The 22500-nt window shown below is 35.7% G+C and overlaps 2 protein-coding genes across 4 annotated transcripts in view; one reads left to right on the top strand and one right to left on the bottom strand.

The window, feature by feature from the left end:
• serpinh1b (serpin peptidase inhibitor, clade H (heat shock protein 47), member 1b) overlaps nt 1-22500 on the bottom strand; it is a 247623-nt gene that overhangs the window by 219553 nt on the left and 5570 nt on the right. The window lies entirely within an intron of this gene.
• LOC310729647 (arsenite methyltransferase) lies at nt 10089-20706 on the top strand. 2 transcript variants are annotated; one of them, XM_083548088.1, is made up of 11 exons: nt 10089-10179; nt 13153-13212; nt 13652-13779; nt 14485-14635; nt 14894-15030; nt 16485-16554; nt 16651-16732; nt 17124-17255; nt 18374-18516; nt 19327-19449; nt 20382-20706. In XM_083548088.1, exons 2-11 carry the CDS (start codon nt 13183-13185, stop codon nt 20469-20471), a joined length of 1086 nt encoding a protein of 361 aa, XP_083404214.1. In that variant the 5' UTR covers nt 10089-10179; nt 13153-13182; the 3' UTR covers nt 20472-20706. The 2 variants fall into 2 exon arrangements, with proteins under 2 accessions (XP_083404214.1, XP_083404213.1); XM_083548087.1 differs by having other exon boundaries at nt 10092-10188.

The raw sequence follows: 22500 nt of genomic DNA, 5'->3' as shown, positions 1-22500 counted from the left end.
AAGAAAGAATAGTAGGAAAGAAAGAAAGAAAGAAAGAAAGAAAGAAAGAAAGAAAGAAAGAAAGAAAGAAAGAAAGAAAGAAAGAAAGAAAAAAAGAAAGAAAGAAAGAAAGAAAGAAAGAAAGAAAGAATAGTAGGACAGAAAGAAAGAAAGAAAGAAAGAAAGAAAGAAAGAAAGAAAGAAAGAAAGAAAGAAAGAAAGAAAGAAAGAATAGTAGGACAGAAAGAAAGAAAGAATAGTAGGACAGAAAGAAAGAAAGAAAGAAAGAAAGAAAGAAAAAAGAAAGAAAGAAAGAAAGAAAGAAAGAAAGAAAGAAAGAAAGAAAGAAAGAAAGAAAGAAAGAAAGAAAGACTACAAGAAGAAAAGAACACAAGTAGTTTCAATGAAATAAATTAAAATAATGAATAAATAAACGGATAAATATACAAAAACAGAAGGAAGAAATAAAAAGAAAGGAAGAATAGAAGCATTTTACAAAAAAAACAAACAAACAAGACAGGAATCTCCATCTAGTGAAGAAGACCTCAGTCGAGTTTTCAGCTGAACGTTTGGAGAAACTATGTTTTAGGATGCTGAAAGTGTGTACAGCTGTTCTTCAGGCTAAACATCTGGATATTTATAGATTTGTTAGATCAAAGGAAATTTTATCGTTATTTTGTTGTTGTATGAAACAAACAATGAAACGAATCTGCTGGTGTCGTTTCGCTCATTTCGGATGATTATATATTTTTTCTCTGAGTGAGAAGTGAGCGCTTGTATTTGATCTTTCCGGGTGTATAAACAGGGAATCTCCTGTGTGAGGAACAGTACGGGAGGAAACCTCACACTCCACACGGACGGGAAAGAAGTCAGACTCCAGACGTCCTTAAAGATGAGAGAAGTCCATTGTTTTGACACTGAACCAGGACACCGAGGACACCGGCGAGGTCACAGCTGACTGGATAAAGAAATGTCAAGCGGAACCATGGGCAAAGTTTTCCAGCAAAGCACACACACACACACACACACACACACACACACACACACACACACACACACACACACACACACACACACACACACACATTCATCAACGTGAAGCAGACCTAATGCTCATTCTACAGTGTAAGAACTTTGCCAAGACCTTCTCTCTACTAACCTTATTGCGTTTCATTGTGCGTCTTATTCGGACTCCAGGACAGGGGTGTGTGTGTGTGTGTGTGTGTGTGTGTGTGTGTGTGTGTGTGTGTGTGTGTGGTTTTGTGAGTCTGACTCACACATGGCTCATTTAACGGTTACACACTCTGATACATTAGGAAATTCCCAATATAGTCCCAAAACTACCTGGACTGCAGACGACAGGAAATAGAATACAACTACTTTACTACTGAGGTATATAGGATACAGTATACACACACACACACACACACACACACACACACACACACACACACACACACACACGTCCTCACACTACCTCCAAACCTCCTCATCCTCAGAGCAGTCATCAATCCCTTCTTTCTTTCTTTCTTTCTTTCTTTCTTTCTTTCTTTCTTTCTTTCTTTCTTTCTTTCTTTCTTTCTTTCTTTCTTTCTTTCTTTCTTTCTTTCTTTCTTTCTTTCTTTCTTTCTTTCATGCATTTTTTTTTACTGCATGGATTCGTCTGCTTGTTTTGTTTTGCTTTCCGTTAAAATCTCGATTGTATTCTTTCTTTTTTTCTTTCTTCTGTTTTCATCTCCTGTTTTTATCTTTTTCCTTCTACCTCTTGTTTCTTTCGTGTTTATTTTTCGTTCTTTCTTTCTCTTAAACGTCATTAAGTTTGAGGTGGAAGTGGTTTGAGGCTTAAAAAAAAAAGTAAGCACACTTTACACTTTTTGAAGGAACAGTTTGGTTGTTCCAAATATTTTAGCGAACCAACCACAGATCTTCTGTAGGTCTTCTGTAGGCTCCTCAAATCCTTCTGTCTCCTCATGTAATCCCAGACAAACTAAATTATGTTGAGATCAGGACTGTGAAGGACAAAACTATCACTTCCAGGACTCCTTGTTCTTCTCTACACAGAAGATAGTTGTTAATGACGTTGGCTGGATGTTTGTTCTGCTGCAGAATAAATATGGAGCTAATCAGACGCATCCCTGATGGTACTGCATGATGGAGAAGAATCAGCCTGTATTTCTGAGCATTCGGGAACCATTAATCCTGACCACAAATCCAACTCAATTTGCAGAAATGCAGCTCCAAACATGAAGGAAACCTCAAACATCCTCCTGCTACAGACAAATATTTCAGATTTGAACTCCAGAGCACCTGCTGACACTTTTCTGCACCACAGTTCCTCTGATTCATGCACAGTTGAGTCATTTAGTGTAACTTTTACACACGTGTTATTCTTTATTGTGCTTTTTTAATAAAAATAAAAATGAAGTACCTTCACACAAACAACATCTCAAACTACAGATGGTTTCTGTGTGACGTCTTATATGTCTTATAGTCTTGTATTCATCATCATCATCATCATCATCTTTAAAACAACACAATTAAAGCACAATATGTGTGTCTTCATTTCTCCAGCACAGTCCCAGAGACGTGTAGAATCTATGACACTGGACATTAAGAGTACTGGGTTTTCCTGTCCCTCGTCTGTGGTTTATTAATAAATAGCACCACCGTGTGTTAGAGTCAAGAACTACAGTAGAAGTAAAATGTTTTCTGGAGGAGTCTATGATCACAATTTCCAGCAGGTGAGGACCCTGACCCTACCCTGAATACTGAATACTTTTCCCTGAACATTGTACCCTGAATACTGCACACTGTAACCCTAAATACTGCATACTGTACACTGAATACTGCATACTGTACACTGAATACTGCATACTGTATCCCTGAATACTAAATACTGTACCCTTAATACTGTAACCTTGAAAGTTGCATACTGTACCCTGAATACTAAATACTGTACCCTGATTACTAAATACTGTACCTTGAATACTGCATACTGTACCCTAAATACTGCATACTGTAACCCTGAATACTAAATACTGTACCCTTAATACTGTAACCTTGAAAGTTGCATACTGTACCCTGAATACTAAATACTGTACCCTGAATACTGCATACTGTACCCTGATTACTAAATACTGTACCTTGAATACTGCATACTGTACCCTAAATACTGCATACCGTAACCCTGAATACTAAATACTGTACCCTTAATACTGTAACCTTGAAAGTTGCATACTGTACCCTGAATACTAAATACTGCACCCTGATTACTAAATACTGTACCTTGAATACTGCATACTGTACCCTAAATACTGCATACTGTAACCCTGAATACTAAATACTGTACCCTTAATACTGTAACCTTGAATACTGCATACTGTACCCTGAATACTGAATACTTTACCCTGAATATTGAATACTGTAACTTTGAATACTGCATACTGTACCCTGAATACTAAATACTGTAAACTTGAATACTGTAAACTGTTCCCTAAATACTAAATACTGTAACCCTGAATACTGAATACTATACTCTGAATACTGTACCCTGAATACTGCATACTGTACCCCAAATACTGCATACTGTAACCCTGAATACTGCATACTGTACCCTTAATACTGTACCCTGAATACTGCATACTGTACCCCAAATACTGCATACTGTAACCCTGAATACTGCATACTGTACCCTTAATACTGTAACCTTAAACTGTATACTGTACCCTGAATACTAAATACTAAACACTGTACCCTGAATACTGTATAATGTAACCCTGAATACTGCATACTGTACTCTGAATACGTAATACTAAATACTGTAAACCTGAATACTGTCTACTGAAAACTGTACCCTAAATACTAATTACTGTACCCAAAATACTAAATACTGTACCCTAAATACTAAATACTGTAAACCTGAATACTGTATACTGAAAACTGTAGTCTGAATACTAAACAATGTACCCTGACTACTCTACAATTTAACCTGAATACTAATTACTGTACCCTGAATACAGTTTTCTAAATACTGTAACTCTGAATACTAAATTCTGTACCTTAATAACTAAATAAGATTTACTGTATACTGTACATTTAATACTAATTACTTAATACTGTACACTGAATACTAAGTACTGTATCCTGAATACTATTTTTTTTTTTATTTAACCTTTATTTAACCAGGTTAGTCTCATTGAGATATAGAATCTCTTTTTCAAGAGAGGCCTGGCCAAAATAGCAGAACAAAATTAAATCACACAATCACAAAACAAACAAAAAACGCAAAAGACAACTCAAGTACATTTCAATTTAAATAAAAGTGCCATTAATTAAAACATTTGCATGTGTGGATAGACTCATGTTCTATAGATTTAACATAATGTTTGAAATCATTGAAGGAAATTAGACACTGTAGCTTTAGTGATTTCTGTGGGTCATTCCAAGTTGAAGGTGCAAAAAACATAAAAGCCTTTTTGAACAACTCTGTCGTAGTTTATATAAATAGTGAATAAAAGTGGCCCTAAAATGGAGCCTTGCGGGACCCCTTTATAGATTAATAAATATTTTGACGTTAGGCCATCAACTTGCGTAGCTTGAGTCCTATCAGCAAGGTAGTTAATAAACCAGCCCACAGAGTGCTGAGATATACCTATACTGATCAGTCTCTGCACTAATATACTATGGTCAACAGTGTCAAATGCTTTGGACAAATCAATGAACATAGACACACAGTGTTTCTTATCATCAAGTGCTTTGACTATATCATTAATTACTTTTATAGCAGCAGTGGTAGTGCTGTGTTTTTTCCTAAAACCATATTGATACATAGATAAAACTGACTGAGCATTTAAATACTCTTTTACTTGTTCACTAACCAAAGATTCCAACACTTTGGCCAAAGCTGAAAGTTTGGAAATAGGTCTATAATTATTTAGCAAGGTAGGGTCACCTCCTTTCAAAAGTGGCAAAACATAAGCAGACTTTTATACCTTGGGAATTTTGTTTGTGATCAGAGAAAGATTAAAAAGATGAGTCAAAGGTTCAGCTAGGATATCTGCAGCTAATTTCGAAAAGAAAGGGTCTAAGTGATCTGGGCCCGCAGGTTTTCGAGGATTCAATTGTTTCAGACCTTTATGAACATCAGCAACAGAGAAGGAGCTAAGACTATTGATATAAATAGCAACACCTCCCCCTCTTTTTGGGCGATCTGAACGATACACATTATAACCATCAATGCTAATATCGTTATCAAGGACAGATTTAGTCAGCCAGGTTCCAGACAAAACAACAATGTCAGCCTCAGTTGACTTGACCCACAAATTAACCATATCTAGTTTGGACATTAAACTCCGAACATTAAGATGAATAATACCCAGGCCAGACCTTGATTTAAAATCTTCAGGTGTATCACATATCTTAAGGCTATCAGGGCCCGGATTAGGCAGAACATTTCCAGAAATTAATAATAAAATAATAACAAGAAGTGGACTTATCTGATTTGCAGCAGAAAGTCCCTGATCTAGAATTTAATGATATAAAAAAAACAGGAAGTGAGTCTGCAGTGACAATAAACCAATCCTTCAAAATGTAGAGGCAATAAAGATGGAGTAGATTTGCAGCCTTAAAAACAAACATAAATGAGTGACTTGGCCCCTGTGATTTAAATTTGACCTTGGAAATTGTTTCAGGCCTTGAGACTACATAAGGGAACTGCATAAGAATAGACTCATTTTCTAAATGCAAATGGACAACCCCACTAGTAAGGGGGATCGAAAGGATAAACAAGAATAGATAAAACTTCATTTTTAGGACAAGTCCAATGGTGGAAAATGCGACTGAGACTGTAACAGATGACAGCCCAGAGATGGAAGCAGCTGAGGCTGTAGCCGGTGACAGTCTGATGGTAAAAACAGCTGAGGCTGTAGCTACTAAGGCTACAGCAGATGATAAACTGGTGGAATGAAGGGAGCTAATACCGTAATAGGCAGACCCCCTGAGATGACGGTAGTGAGGATGTGAAGGGTGGCAGCAAGCCGTGAGAACTGCAACTACAGCTAGTAGTAGCTAACTGTTAGCAGATATGAGTGTCCAGTTTGAAAACATTCACCAATGAAACGCAGTACTGTGCCTCAATATTAAGGACTTTTTGGGGTTTCTTTCACCCATCCGAGGCTAAAACGCACAGATGTAATGGTGATGTACCTCTTGCAATTCCAAAGAATGACAAACTGCGAGTTAATAGTGCAGAGATCCAGAGGCCCTCCTCTTGCAATTCCAAAAAATGATACAAGCTGTGAGTCAGTAGTGCAGATATCCAAAGGCCCAAAAATACCAAAAAAAGCAAGTAAACTCCACGTCGGAACACAGTAATCCACTCGTTTGCTTTAAAAATCCATATGTTGAATTTCCACGGTTAAAAATAATATTTAAAAGAGATGCCTTTTCCAAACAAAAAACAAACAATACAGGACAAACATGGTTTCTGCCATCTTGGATTAGGGGAAATAGTCTATACTATACACTAAATACTGAATAATGAATAGTGTATACTGAATAATGTATACTACACAATAAATAGTGTATACTGAATAATGTATACTACACAATAAATAGTGTATACTGAATAATGTATACTACACAATAAATAGTGTATACTGAATAATGTATACTACACAATAAATAGTGTATACTGAATAATGTATACTACACACTGAATAGTGTATACTGAATAATGTATCCTACACAATGAAAAGTGTATACTGAATAATGTATACTACACAATAAATAGTGTATACTGAATAATGTATACTACACAATAAATAGTGTATACTGAATAATGTATACTACACAATAAATAGTGTATACTGAATAATGTATACTACACACTGAATAGTGTATACTGAATAATGTATCCTACACAATGAAAAGTGTATACTGAATAATGTATACTACAAAATGAATAGTGTATACTGAATAATGTATACTACACAATAAATAGTGTATACTGAATAATGTATACTACACAATAAATAGTGTATACTGAATAATGTATACTACACAATGAAAAGTGTATACTGAATAATGTATACTACACAATGAATAGTGTATACTGAATAATGTATACTACACACTGAATAGTGTATACTGAATAATGTATACTACACAATAAATAGTGTATACTGAATAATGTATACTACACAATAAATAGTGTATACTGAATAATGTATACTACACAATAAATAGTGTATACTGAATAATGTATACTACACAATAAATAGTGTATACTGAATAATGTATACTACACAATGAAAAGTGTATACTAAATAATGTATACTACACAATAAATAGTGTATACTGAATAATGTATACTACACAATAAATAGTGTATACTGAATAATGTATACTACACAATAAATAGTGTATACTGAATAATGTATACTACACACTGAATAGTGTATACTGAATAATGTATCCTACACCATGAAAAGTGTATACTGAATAATGTATACTACACAATGAATAGTGTATACTGAATAATGTATACTACACAATGAATAGTGTATACTGAATAATGTATACTACACAATGAATAGTGTATACTGAATAATGTATACTACACAATGAATAGTGTATACTGAATAATGTATACTACACAATAAATAGTGTATACTGAATAATGTATACTACACAATGAATAGTGTATACTGAATAATGTATACTACACAATGAATAGTGTATACTGAATAATGTATACTACACAATGAATAGTGTATACTGAATAATGTATACTACACAATAAATAGTGTATACTGAATAATGTATCCTACACCATGAAAAGTGTATACTGAATAATGTATACTACACAATGAATAGTGTATACTGAATAATGTATACTACACAATGAATAGTGTATACTGAATAATGTATACTACACAATGAATAGTGTATACTGAATAATGTATACTACACAATGAATAGTGTATACTGAATAATGTATACTACACAATAAATAGTGTATACTGAATAATGTATACTACACAATAAATAGTGTATACTGAATAATGTATACTACACACTGAATAGTGTATACTGAATAATGTATACTACACAATGAAAAGTGTATACTGAATAATGTATACTACACAATGAATAGTGTATACTGAATATTGTATACTACACACTGAATAGTGTATACTGAATAATGTATACTACACAATAAATAGTGTATACTGAATAATGTATACTACACAATGAATAGTGTATACTGAATAATGTATACTACACAATGAATAGTGTATACTGAATAATGTATACTACACAATGAATAGTGTATACTGAATAATGTATACTACACAATAAATAGTGTATACTGAATAATGTATACTACACAATAAATAGTGTATACTGAATAATGTATACTACACACTGAATAGTGTATACTGAATAATGTATACTACACAATGAAAAGTGTATACTGAATAATGTATACTACACAATGAATAGTGTATACTGAATAATGTATACTACACACTGAATAGTGTATACTGAATATTGTATACTACACACTGAATAGTGTATACTGAATAATGTATACTACACACTGAATAGTGTATACTGAATAATGTATACTACACAATAAATAGTGTATACTGAATAATGTATACTACACAATAAATAGTGTATACTAAATAATGTATACTACACACTGAATAGTGTATACTGAATAATGTATACTACACAATAAATAGTGTATACTGAATAATGTATACTACACACTGAATAGTGTATACTGAATAATGTATACTACACAATGAAAAGTGTATACTGAATAATGTATACTACACAATAAATAGTGTATACTGAATAATGTATACTACACACTGAATAGTGTATACTGAATAATGTATACTACACAATGAAAAGTGTATACTGAATAATGTATACTACACAATGAATAGTGTATACTGAATAATGTATACTACACACTGAATAGTGTATACTGAATAATGTATACTACACACTGAATAGTGTATACTGAATAATGTATACTACACAATAAATAGTGTATACTAAATAATGTATACTACACACTGAATAGTGTTTACTGAATAATGTATACTACACAATAAATAGTGTATACTGAATAATGTATACTACACACTGAATAGTGTATACTGAATAATGTATACTACACAATGAAAAGTGTATACTGAATAATGTATAATACACAATGAATAGTGTATACTGAATAATGTATACTACACACTGAATAGTGTATACTGAATAATGTATACTACACAATAAATAGTGTATACTGAATAATGTATACTACACACTGAATAGTGTATTCTGAATAATGTATACTACACAATAAATAGTGTATACTGAATAATGTATACTACACAATTAATAGTGTATACTAAATAATGTATACTACACAATTAATAGTGTATACTGAATAGTGTATACTGAATAATGTATTCTACACACTAAATACTGTATACTAAATAATGTATACTACACAATGAATACTGCGTACTGAATAATGCATACTACACAATAAATAGTGTATACTGAATAATGCATACTACACAATAAATAGTGTATACTGAATAATGTATACTACACACTGAATACTGTATACTAAATAATGTATACTACACAATGAATACTGTATACTGAATAATACATACTACACAATGAATTGTGTTTACTGAATAATGTATACTACACAATAAATAGTGTATACTGAATAATACATACTACACAATGAATTGTGTTTACTGAATAATGTATACTACACAATGAATAGTGTATACTGAATAATGTATACTACACAATGAATAGTGTATACTGAATAATGTATACTACACAATGAATAGTGTATACTGAATAATGTATACTACACACTAAATACTGTTTACAGTATTCACTGTATACTTAGTATTAATGTTAGTATGGTTGTTATGATAATAGACTTTTAGACTATTAGTATAGTTAGTATTATTTGTTATTATTACTATGATTATTAATTGTATTTCATGTTTTTATAAATAATGATGTATTATTAGGGGTTTTATTTTGAAACACATGCTGCATGCTGGCAGACGTCACGCGCGCATAAAGGCTATAGCAGGATCAGGTTTCAGTCTCTTCCAGCCAGAACACTGTAGATAGGAGAAAAGCAGAAGAAAGGAGGTATGCAGAGTTTTTTATTCGGTTACACTGTTCACATATCAAACGCTTTTAATGCTTTGTTTCATGTTTAATCGGTTGCATGTGGAGTTATAAGTGGCTGATGCATAATGTGTTTAGAGATGTTTTCTCATACATGCATGACATTTCAGATTCATGTGATTTATGTGAATGTAAAACTTTCTTGTGTGTAGATATTGTAAATTTTGCATGTGTATTTTTTATTTTGGAAATTAAATTATTGAATTATTCTTTTATATTATTATTATTATTATTATTATTATTATTATTATTATTATTATTATTATTATTATCATATATGTAAAGCAATGGCATTAGAGAGATGTTCATGCATGCCTGTTTATATATTTCAACACACAGGCATTAATAATAAATAAACCTCAGCAGAATCCAGTTGGCAGTGGACCTTTTTTTAACATCTCAAATAAAACTTTACTTTGCAGTAGAACAACAGGACAAACTTGGTGCCGTGACCCACCAAACAGTGACCAATTGTCGGACAGTTTGCTGCATCAACACAAATAAATTTTCATTGGAATTCTTGTGTTCTGATTAAGTAAATAATTTCACCAGTGGTATTAAATGTAATTCGTTAGTGTACTTATGTAGCACATTCGTGTACTTTACTGAAGTGTTTCCATTTGGGGAAACTTTTACTTTAGTACAATTCAAATATTTGACTTTTTACTCGACTACATTTAGTGAAATCAGTTGTTCTTTTTTGTTTACGAGGATAAAAACGTAACTGGTGAAACACGCAGCGAGTCACCAATCAGGATCGAGCGCACGCTCTGTTTTACACGTGTTCTGATCGGCGCTCGGTGCATCTACTGATCACCAACATACAGTTCAGCATCAGTTCAACATCAAGCAGAACATTTAGAGAGGAATAAATGATGAAGAAACTCCAGACTCGAACTCGACACAACACACGTGACCTCATTTACACCAAGTAGTAGAAAAGAAGAGTCAAATATCAGTCATTGATGATAGCAGCTCCTCCTCACCGTAGAGGAGATAGTACAGATCTCCTGGAATGGGGGAACTCATGAGGGTATTCTTGAACAAACTAACGATGTCTGGAAGCGTGATGGTTCAATAACACCTACTAATGATTCTGTATTTTCTGTCTTGAAGCAGCATTTTGGTGATTTCAGAAGTTCAACTCAACTCAAACTTTGTCATTCTTCCACAATATACACAATATACAAAAGAAAAAAATGTCTTTACTACGGACCAAAGTGCATAGACAATGAACAGTAAGAGTAAACATTAGACATGAATAAAGAGTAAACATTAACTAATGAAGTTGAAATGTAAGTAATGTAGTGTAAAGTGCGAGTCCACAGTCGAAGGTGAACGTGTGCAAGTGTGTAAAAAGTCGCTGAGTAGCGGAGCAAAGTTTAAAGAGGGGGTGGATGAACTTTGAACGAGAGAAACAAGTATAAGCGATGGCCTTCGATCGAAACTGTCTAGATAAACAACTGAACATGAAAGAATCATGGACTGCCTCTGATGTTCAGGATCAACTTATTGAGCTAAACAGAGATTAGAACTTGACAAGTCAAAATGTGTAGCGATTTATCACAACAGTCTCTGAACTTGGAGCTCCTACGACTCTTGTACCCTGTGCTGAGTCTGAACAAGTCACAGTTGTAGCTGATAATAACACATTGGACAAAGCAAAACAGCAGCCAGACACAGGAAAGCTTTAATGGTTCAGTTGGGTGGGGAACAAATAGCGCTCATTAAATGGTGATAGTCTGAGGGAATTTGGGCATCATTACCAGTTAGGGCGTCATTTGGAAGAAACAGCTCAACAATGCTGCGTGTTATGGAACCGGCGAGAGGCGAGGGCTCTTCACGATGGCAGCTGGAACAGTGTTCAATCCTACCTGACTTCTTTTTTAAGGCTAAACCCGTTTCTTTGAGATTAGCAGACAGGACATGAGAGGTCGACCAAAGAGGTCGACCAAAAGACAAAAATGAAACAACATCATGTAGTGTCAGTGATACGCCTCTAGAGGTCGCTCTCATAATGACAGTGGATCTTCTCAGCTCCTCCAGCAACAGACACAAGTCAGAAAAATGGACCAATCGCTATAGACCAATTAATCAGTTGACCTTTAGTGCATACAGTCTGACAGTGACTTCAGCTTCAAGAACTCTATAAAGGTTGAATTGTTGTGAGAATTGTGAGAAAATTGCACACCACCAATAACATCCATGGGTAATGGACAATCGGAAAGGTTTAATCGTACTGTTGGTAAAATGTTTGCTACCTCTATGGTCTAAATCCAAACATCTCCAGATTTCAATTATGTTAAAAATAGATTTAGATTGTAGATGTTTAATATAACTGTACAAGAAATGAGACCACTGAGACCATTTCTTCCAGTTTTCTTGATGGTTGGCTGAAAACCATGGTCTCCTGTGGATGTCTCTTTTAAGAATTCCATGTTGGAAAACGCTGTTGTGTAGTTGGTTAATGCAGTGTTAATGAGGTTTGTACTTTGTATTCAGAACCTCAGATCAACTGTTTTTGGCTTCTCACTAACATGTGCTGAGGTCTGGTGCATCTTTGAGCCAATGTTCAATGAGTCAAATACTCAAATACTGTTCAAATCAGCTACTCAAGTCATATTGGATTTGGTAAATTAGAACTTATAATGGAGGAAGTTTTACAATAAGGTATATATACTTTTACTCAAGTAGGATTTACAGGTTACTAATTTACTCTTTACACCTTCGGGTGGGGTGGGGGGTGTGTGGGGGTTATAGTGTAGTTCAAAAATGTGATATAAATCTCAAACTAGTTTGTTTTTAATTGAAGGAACACCTTTACAAATAAAAAAAATTCCATGAATTGAGTCTAGTTTGAGCTATGCTCTTTTACAGCAAAAAAAAACTAACAAAAAAAAAAAATTGAGTGTTAAAACAGTGTTTATATTTTAGGTGAGTGCTGAGTTAGTGCCCGGCTCCAACATGGCGTCTCCACTCCATGACCAAGTGAAGGTGAGTTCTGTCTTACCACTGCTTTATCCTGACTGATTCAATATAAGCACAGAGAAGTGTTTTTTTTTTCTTTGTACCTTGTTATAGGTATAATTTCAAAGAATCAATGATGCATTTGTGTGTTGTGTTATTAAAAGTTGTTCCGTGTGGTGTTGCTGAGTGTACAGGTCGACTGATTCATCGGTTTTGCCGATTAATCTGCACCGATAGTTGATTGCTAGAACTGGAATCCATACTGATAGTTTTTCCTGGTCGCGTTATACTGTACAAAAGTGGCCTCTAGAGGCGAACCGCAGACTTTTTTTTAATCCTGTATCCATTTAAAAAACTAATAAATTTCTAAAACCTAAAAAAAAGTCGGTTATCGGCAAGTACGTTCCAAACTAGCGATCGGTCGGCTTGTAGTTGAGCATGTTGTGTTATTGTGTGTCGTTTGTAGAGTTATTACAGCTCTCTGGAGTCTACAGCTGCTTTACAGACCAGCGCAGCATGTTCGGCTTTATCTCGGCCACTGTCTCCAGGCATACAGCAGGCCCTTACACTCATCCACCCAGAGGTCAGCAAACGGTAAGAAGCTCTTGAGGACCATGGAGCCCCTGAAACACCTGGAGAACTTGATAGATGTAGACCAAAACCTATGCCGTAGCTTTACTCATGTTGAGTTGCTGACAATCAGAACCAGGATTCTGGCATTAGCAGAGTGTAATCTTTGTTTAAAGAGGTGAAAAACCTTCTGATCTACAGGCCAAATGCACTGGAGATTCTTGGTCAATGGGTATAATGTAGTATAAACTTGGGCATCCTTTACAGACTTATCAACAATGTTGTATCCATGAGAAAGTTCTACCAGTTTGTGGTGCTCACATCTCAAAGAGTGCTTTCATGAAGAGTGCAAATGTGTCCAGAATTATGCCTGAAATTATCAGACTTGTTTGGTTTATAATATTTATAATTGATTAGGTTGTGTTTTTTTTAAATAACTGACTAAATCAGACCTGTGCCAGAATTACAGCTGAGTAATTGGATCCAAACTGAACATATGATCAGGCAATGAAAAATTAGACCTGTTTCTTGATCAGTAACAAAACTAATCAGAACTGGATTTGTATTTACAACTGAACTGATCTGATAGTGATCAGACCTGTGTCTAAAATTTCGAATGATCTGATCAGACTTGTTTCTCTACATTTTCTTTTTCTTTTTATTCATTTAAACTTACACGATGCGGTTTTCTTTCTTCCTTTGTAACCTGATGATTTCTCACGGTTGTAGGTTCTTTGGTTGTGGTCTGGTGGCTCCAGAGAAGCTAAAAGGATGTTCGGTTCTGGATTTAGGGAGCGGATCGGGTAGGGACTGTTACGTCCTCAGCAAACTAGTGGGAAAAGATGGCCACGTCACTGGTATTGATATGACTGAGGATCTGGTAATTGTATAAAATGAAATAAATTGAATTTATGGCATTTGCTAAATAAATACAATGCAGTATAAAATACAGCAGAGTGTAAAAAAGTTTGTTCTGTCCATTATTTTTGGATGAAATAAAAAATCTGGGTTTCATTCAGAAAGCAATCCCAGAAGACCAAAATGTGAAAAATTTCATGCTCACACATTCAAAGACATTTGGATGGGGAAGGTCAGGTGTCCCAATACTTTTGCCGATATTGTGATTTTCTCCCTGCAGATACAGGCTTCAAGAAAATATGTGAAATACCACCAGGAGCGTTTTGGATTTGCCGAGCCGAACACCGAGTTTGTTCACGGATACATGGAGAAGCTCAGTGATGCTGGGATACGGGACGACTCTCTGGATGTTGTCGTGTATGTAACCCGAGTCATTAAATAAACTTCAAACGTGATTTTTGTTCAAATTTCTAATGAGGTCTAGAAGAAAGCTAGAAGAAAGGTGGAGCTGATTTGACTCAGACACATCAGACCCGTGCCTGATTTATAACTGAAGCACTCGGACCATATTTTTGCTTTGATATGTGTTGAATCATATAACTATAGGGGGAGTGGTAGATCTTCAGCCCCTGCCACTGCCACCAATGGGCCCTTAAGCAAGGCCCTTAACCCCCTCAGCTCCAGGGCTGATCCATCATTTGTAACCCTGTGCTTCCTGACAGTCTGGGACACACTTATGTTTGGTATTTCTATATTTAAAAAAAAAAAAGTAATAATTTCGTACACGTTCTATTAATTTATAGTTTCATGTTGTTTTCTTAGTTTTAACTAGTGCAATACTAAATCCGACAAACAGATACAAATATTTGCAGACATACAAAACAAACAATAGAAACAAAATACAAACCAAAAATGAGTACAAACAAAAGGACCATGTAGACAAACATGAGACCGCGAGTGCTGCAGGAGGCTGAGGCTCCTTACACGAGCGCTAATCACGGTGACAAGGAGCAAGTGTGAGAAATCAGTGACGTGACAAACAAGGAAGAGCACTGGCTCTTCTGAACTGTAGTCCTGAGCCTCAATCCTGGCACAGGTCTGTTTTTGTATTTTTATAAAAAAAAAATTATCAGACTTGTTTAGAATTTAATAACTTGAGCTGATTAGACTTTTTTAATTCAAGAAAATGATCGGAGCTTTTCCCTACTTTACAACTGAATAAATCAGACTTGTTTTTGTAATTATAACTGAATTGATCAGCCTTGTGGCCAGGAATATAACTAAATTTAGAACTAAATTGATTGGACCTATGTCTAAAATTATAATGGAATCGTTCGAATTTGTGTCTAGAATTATAATCGAATTGATCAGACCGGTGTTTAGAAATATAACTAAAAGGATTGGACCTGTGTCTAGGATTATACCTGAATTGATAACTGAATTGATTGGATATTTGTCTTAAACTGTATCTGAACTGATCGGACCTTTGTCAAGAATTATAACATAATTGATCAGGCATGTGTTTAAAATTATAGCTAAATTGACCGGACCTGTGTCTAAAAATGTAACTGAATTGATCGGACCTGTGTCTAAAAATTTAACTGAATTGATTGGACCTGTGTCTAGAATTATAACCGAATTGCAACTAGATTGATCATACCTGGGACTAGAATTATAAATTAATTAATCAGATCTGTTTCTAGAATTATAATCAAACTGATCGGTCCTGTGTCTAGAATTAAATATTATTAGAAATTATTGGACCTGTTTTTTTGGGGGTTTTTTTGTTGATCAAATCAATTTTCTCATTCATAACCGAATTGATCAGACGTGTTTTCTGATCTGGATTGAAACACTTCCTCTGTGAGCAGGTCAAACTGTGTGATTTGTCTTTGTCCAGACAAGAGGGCTGTTCTCAGTGAGGCCTACAGAGTTCTCAAGGTGAAGGATTTCCTCCTCAAAACTTTGACTTCCTTTTTTTTTGTTTTGTTTTTGTGATTTATGATTGTATTTATTTTATTTCTCTTTATTCTATAGATCGGGGGGGAGCTTTACTTCAGTGATATTTATGCAAACGAGGTCGTCCCTGAGTCCTTCAAACTGGATCCAGTGCTCTGGGGTAGGACTGAACCTTCTCCTCTCAGTCCAACAGATGTTTTACTTTGGTTTCTCTTGTACTGTGCACAGGTTCTACACCATCATGTTTTATTCTCATTTCCTTTATTGCCTCATTGTTATTAAATATAATAAGGATAATATATCCTGTATGCAGAACAATAAAAGAATAGAAAATATGCTTTGGCCTTCCTAACCAGAATATGACCAAATTGACAAGTCAGCATTTTGTTTTTCTCTGAACTTTTCATATGAGGTGTCAAAAGCTTGGGATCCCACTGACTCTGGAAATGTTTTACCACTAGCACTTTCCCTCACATTCCATTCGTTTTTTTTCCTCATAAAAAATGTTTGGAAGATGCTGTGGATGTGTACTGAAATCTTTTCTACTGCAGGTGAAGGAATGGGTGGTGCCCTCTACTGGCATGACTTCATCTCCATCATGAAGGAGTTGGGCTTTAGTACGCCTCGTCTGGTTGCAGCGAGTCGTATTGATGTGCACAATCCAGAGCTTCAGACGAAAGCGGGTCAGTCCAGTGATTGTTTTCGTCAAACTACCCAGAAAGTTTTGATATAGTGTAGAGACAAATATATTGGGATGCCTGACCTTTTCAGCCGTATGTGTATCTTCAAAAAAATTGGAGACACACAATTGTAGAGTGTTTATGTATGTGGTAGCATGAAGTTTCTCCAGAACCCTGGTACATTAAACCATAGTACTTTGGATAATTAAGTACATTTGAGGGCAAATACTTTTGTACTTTTACGTAAGTATAAGTGTGTATATATATATATATATATATATATATATATATATATATATATATATATATATATATATATATATATATATATATATATATACACAGTATATATATATATATATATATATATATGAAAACAAAATATATAGTTTATATTACACTCCAATAGATGGCAGCACAAAGCTGAACTCACAGTCATGGGGGGCACCAACCTTCCGAAGTCAGGGTGTTAAAAGACATCGTTCCCACGTCTGCAATTCTGAGAACATTCGCACCCCGTCACCCAGCTCTCCTCACAAAGAGGTTCACTTCCGACCCATCCTACTCACCAGATTTGGTCCTGCAGACTTTGCCCTCTTCCCACAGATGAAGATGCAGTTCAAAGGTCGCCGTTTTGACACCATTGCGGAGGTCCAGTGCGAATCGCAGAAGGTCGTTGACACGCTTTGAAAAGAAGAGGACACGTTCCAGAAATGGCATGAACGCTGGGAGCGCCATATTGCTGTGTCAGGGGACTATTATGAAGGTGATAGTGTGTAAATGTAGATAAATAAAGTGCTTTTTCATACCATATCGCACATGGATGTGAGTGGAAGCAACCCTATTATTAAACACCTTCGCCATTAACCCCAAACCTTCTCCACTTACCTACATCAGTTCCTGACATTACTAACTGCAGCTGAATGAACACAAATCTCACTCCAAAATCTAGTGGAACATCTTAGAAGATTGGAGCTTATTATAACAGCAAATGGAGACTAAATGTGGAATGGGACATTCAGAAAGCACATACCAATCACAAGCTTTTGTCTATATAGTGTAACCATCGATATAGTTCTGGGTATTCAGAGTTGAGTTACACGCATATCTTTTTGTTACAGGTAAAATTAAATATGCCTCAGGGACGTATCGGGCTTTTAAATTGCCCCAACACTCAATCCGAAACAAAGCTCTGGTGACATACAAAGGGACGGTTCCAGACTGTGCTGAGGGTTTTGACCTCGATGCCTCGAACTCCTTTAAGGTATTTGATGCTTCTATCTTATTTTAATGTCAATCCTCACTCCAAGGTTGAACACCACATCGATAGTGCATGCTTTTTTGGATTGAACGCTGGTTTAGTGTTAATTACATGACAAACTTTCTGAATAAATATGTAAGAACAGTACAGGAAGTGACAGGGAGCAGATCCCTGTGGCCACTTCATTGGCAAAAATCCTCGTTAAGGACAGTGAAGACAATGCGTGGAAAAAATGTCTATCACTGAAGTCCTGTATATGTATAATAATAATAATTAATAATAATAATAATGACCTTTATATTAAAACCTACAGTACACTATCCGTTATCAGCAAAAATCACTACCGTTAGTTTTTCCGGGTTGCTGGAGCAGCTGAGAATGTTCTCTGTTATTATACAGTATGAGAGCGACCTCTAGAGGACAATCATTTTTATTGTCATTTTTATTCATTTTGTATGCAAGTTTTTATTTATTTTTAGCATTTTGTTTCAGTTTGAATGCGTCTTTTACTTTCTTCAATATTTATCAATATGATAATATATCAATATTTATTACATTGACCAAATATTTATGATTCAGTACCGTTTTAATTTTTTGTAATAAAGCTCAGTACTATTTTAAATGGAGTTTTATGTTTGTTTGTTTGTTTTTATCCAGGATATCTGATAATTAATAAAAAATTATTGGCAAGGACCTAGCTATCGGCATTGGTAACATCCGCCGTCGGTTAACTTCTAGTTACATTACAGAGCCATATGACGGATAAACCATAGCAACAGGAGCTCACGATGCTCCTCTTCCTGTGTCATGCAGGTAAATGTGTGTGTAGAGGTAGATGCAGAGACGGCAGCGATCCTGCAGTACACACGTTTCTCACCGGACTTCCTCTTGCAGATGACAGAAAAGCCCGACCCTAAACTCAGCTCCATTCAGCAGGTACGACACACATCCAGTTCTTCATGAGCAGACTTGGTCATAAATTTATTACTCATCTCCACCTGTGTGTGGTTGTGCCTCTATCCTGAGGGTGCTGCTTGATATCTGCTCCATGTGGTTCTTTCTTAAACTGTTACCTCAGAGTTGTAGGCACACAATTGTTCTTGAACTCAGAGACTCAAACCTGTTCCAGCAGGACAATGCCCTTGTGCACAAAGTCAGCTCCATGAAGATTTGTTTTCAATGAGTTGGAAGTATTTGAAAGATCTCCTGCAATAAAGCTCAAACCCTTACCTACAGCAGTACCTGAGACCTTTGTGGTTTAAGTAATCTCCACAGAAATCTAGTGGAACATCTGTCCAGAAGGGTGGAGCACATAAAGACAAAATGTGAAATGAGATGTTTAAAAAGCACAGAATCTTGGAAATTCCTGAGAAAATAGGACTTTCTCAGTGGATTTAACTGGTTTTCTGGAAACTTCTTGTTCCTGTTTAGAAGTAACTCATTAGTCAATGCTGTAGTGAAAATCAGCTGTTATATTACAGCACAGTTATATTCAGATTGAATAACAATGCTACAATCTTTGCCGTGCCATATTGTAGATCTGAGCTGTTACATTTAAAGCTTGACCCATTTATCAACTTTACCAGCACCGGTCGTTGATTGCTGGAACTATCAGTTATTGGCAAAAATCATTACAGATAGTTTTTCCGGGTTGCTGAAGCAGCTGAGAATGTCCTCTGTCATTATACAGTACGAGGGCGACCTCTAGAGGCTCACTGTTCTGTCTCAAAGATCAAAACTTCTTTCTGCGCAAAAGTAACTAATTAGTGAATGCGTTATTGAAAATCAGCTGTTATATACAGCATAGTAATATTCAGATTTCAATGAATTGGGATGAAATAACAACGATACGCTGTAAATTTTTTCAGTACTGCAACTTGAGTCCGTTCCTGCTGGCAGATCGACTAGGATCCTACGTGAAACAGTGTTCGAAGATCAACACTGGAAGCTCTGAGTGAATTTGGGACGACTCTCGTGCGATTAAAAGCTCTACGTCTAACAAAACACATCTCTAGAGGAACCAGACCTCATCCACAAATATTCATTCATTATAGTTTCATCATTGTTGTGGTTAAAGCTTAATTGTTGTATGTAATTATTTTTTTTTTTATTATATTATGTCCAAAATGAGCCAAATATCAAATGCTGTGATTCTTTTTTAATAAAGTGGCACTTTTGGTAAATAGACAAAAATACTCTGCTGTCATGGATCCACAACACAGAACTTTCATATATATATATATATATATATATATATATATATATATATATATATATATATATATATATATATATATATATATATATATATATATATATATATACAGTGGGTACGGAAAGTATTCAGACCCCCTTAAATCTTTCACTCTTTGTTATATTGCAGCCATTTGCTAAAATCATTTAAGTTCATTCTTCTTCCTCATGAATGTACACACAGCTCCCCATACTGACAGAAAAACACAGAATTGTTGACATTGTTGCAGATTTATTAAAAAAGAAAAACTGAAATATCACATGGTCCTAAGTATTCAGACCCTTTGCTGTGACACTCATATATTTAACTCAGGTGCTTTCCATTTCTTCTGATCATCCTTGAGATGGTTCTACATCTTCATTTGAGTCCAGCTGTGTTTGATTATACTGATTGGACTTGATTAGGAAAGCCACACACCTGTCTATATAAGACCTTCCAGATCACAATGCATGTCAGTGCAAATGAGAATCATGAGGACAAAGGAACTGCCTGAAGAGCTCAGAGACAATATTGTGGCAAGGCACAGATCTGGCCAAGGTTACAAAAAGATTTCTGCTGCATTTAAGGTTCCTAAGAGCACAGTGGCCTCCATAATCCTCAAATGGAAGACGTTTGGGACGACCAGAACCCTTCCTAGAGCTGGCCGTCCGGCCAAACTGAGCTATCGGGGGAGAAGAGCCTTGGTGAGAGAGGTAAAGAAGAACCCAAAGATCACTGTGGCTGAGCTCCAGAGATGCAGTCAGGAGATGGGAGAAAGTTGTAGAAAGTCAACTATCACTGCAGCCCTTCACCAGTCGGGGCTTTATGGCAGAGTGGCCCGACGGAAGCCTCTCCTCAGTGTAAGACACATGAAAGCCCGCATGGAGTTTGCTAAAAAACACCTGAAGGACTCCAAGATGGTGAGAAATAAGATTCTCTGGTCTGATGAGACCAAAATAGAACTTTTTGGCCTTAATTCTAAGCGGTGTGTGTGGAGAAAACCAGGCACTGCTCATAACCTGTCCAATACAGTCCCAACAGTGAAGCATGGTGGTGGCAGCATCATGCTGTGGGGGTGTATTTCAGCTGCAGGGACAGGACGACTGGTTGCAATCGAGGGAAAGATGAATGCGGCCAAGTACAGGGATATCCTGGACAAAAACCTTCTCCAGAGTGCTCTGGACCTCAGACTGGGCCGAAGGTTTACCTTCCAACAAGACAATGACCCTAAGCACACAGCTAAAATAACGAAGGAGTGGCTTCACAACAACTCCGTGACTGTTCTTGAATGGCCCAGCCAGAGCCCTGACTTAAACCCAATTAAGCATCTCTGAAGAGACCTAAAAATAGCTGTCCACCAACGTTTACCGTCCAACCTGACAGAACTGGAGAGGACCTGCAAGGAGGAATGGCAGAGGATCCCCAAATCCAGGTGTAAAAGACTTGTTGCATCTTTCCCAAAAAGACTCATGGCTGTATTAGATCAAAAGGGGGCTTCTACTAAATACTGAGCAAAGGGTCTGAATACTTAGGACCATGTGATATTTCAGTTTTTCTTTTTTAATAAATCTGCAACAATGTCAACAATTCTGTGTTTTTCTGTCAGTATGGGGTGCTATGTGTACATTCATGAGGAAGAAGAATGAACCTAAATTATTTTAGCAAATGGCTGCAATATAACAAAGAGTGAAAGATTTAAGGGGGTCTGAATACTTTCCGTACCCACTGTATATATATATATATATATATATATA

The sequence above is a fragment of the Silurus aristotelis genome (genome assembly GCF_946808225.1).
Source record: "Silurus aristotelis genome assembly, chromosome: 8".
Lineage (NCBI taxonomy): Eukaryota > Metazoa > Chordata > Actinopteri > Siluriformes > Siluridae > Silurus > Silurus aristotelis.
The sequence above is the reverse complement of the archived record's forward strand: the minus strand, read 5'-3'. Positions and strand labels throughout refer to the sequence as shown.

Coding starts and splice junctions, on each gene's coding strand:
- LOC310729647 (XM_083548088.1), top strand. CDS start 13,183: ATGGCGTCTCCACTCCATGACCAAGTGAAG. Junction 14,636..14,893: donor TTGATATGACTGAGGATCTG/GTAATTGTATAA, acceptor TTCTCCCTGCAG/ATACAGGCTTCAAGAAAATA. Junction 16,555..16,650: donor AGGCCTACAGAGTTCTCAAG/GTGAAGGATTTC, acceptor TTTATTCTATAG/ATCGGGGGGGAGCTTTACTT.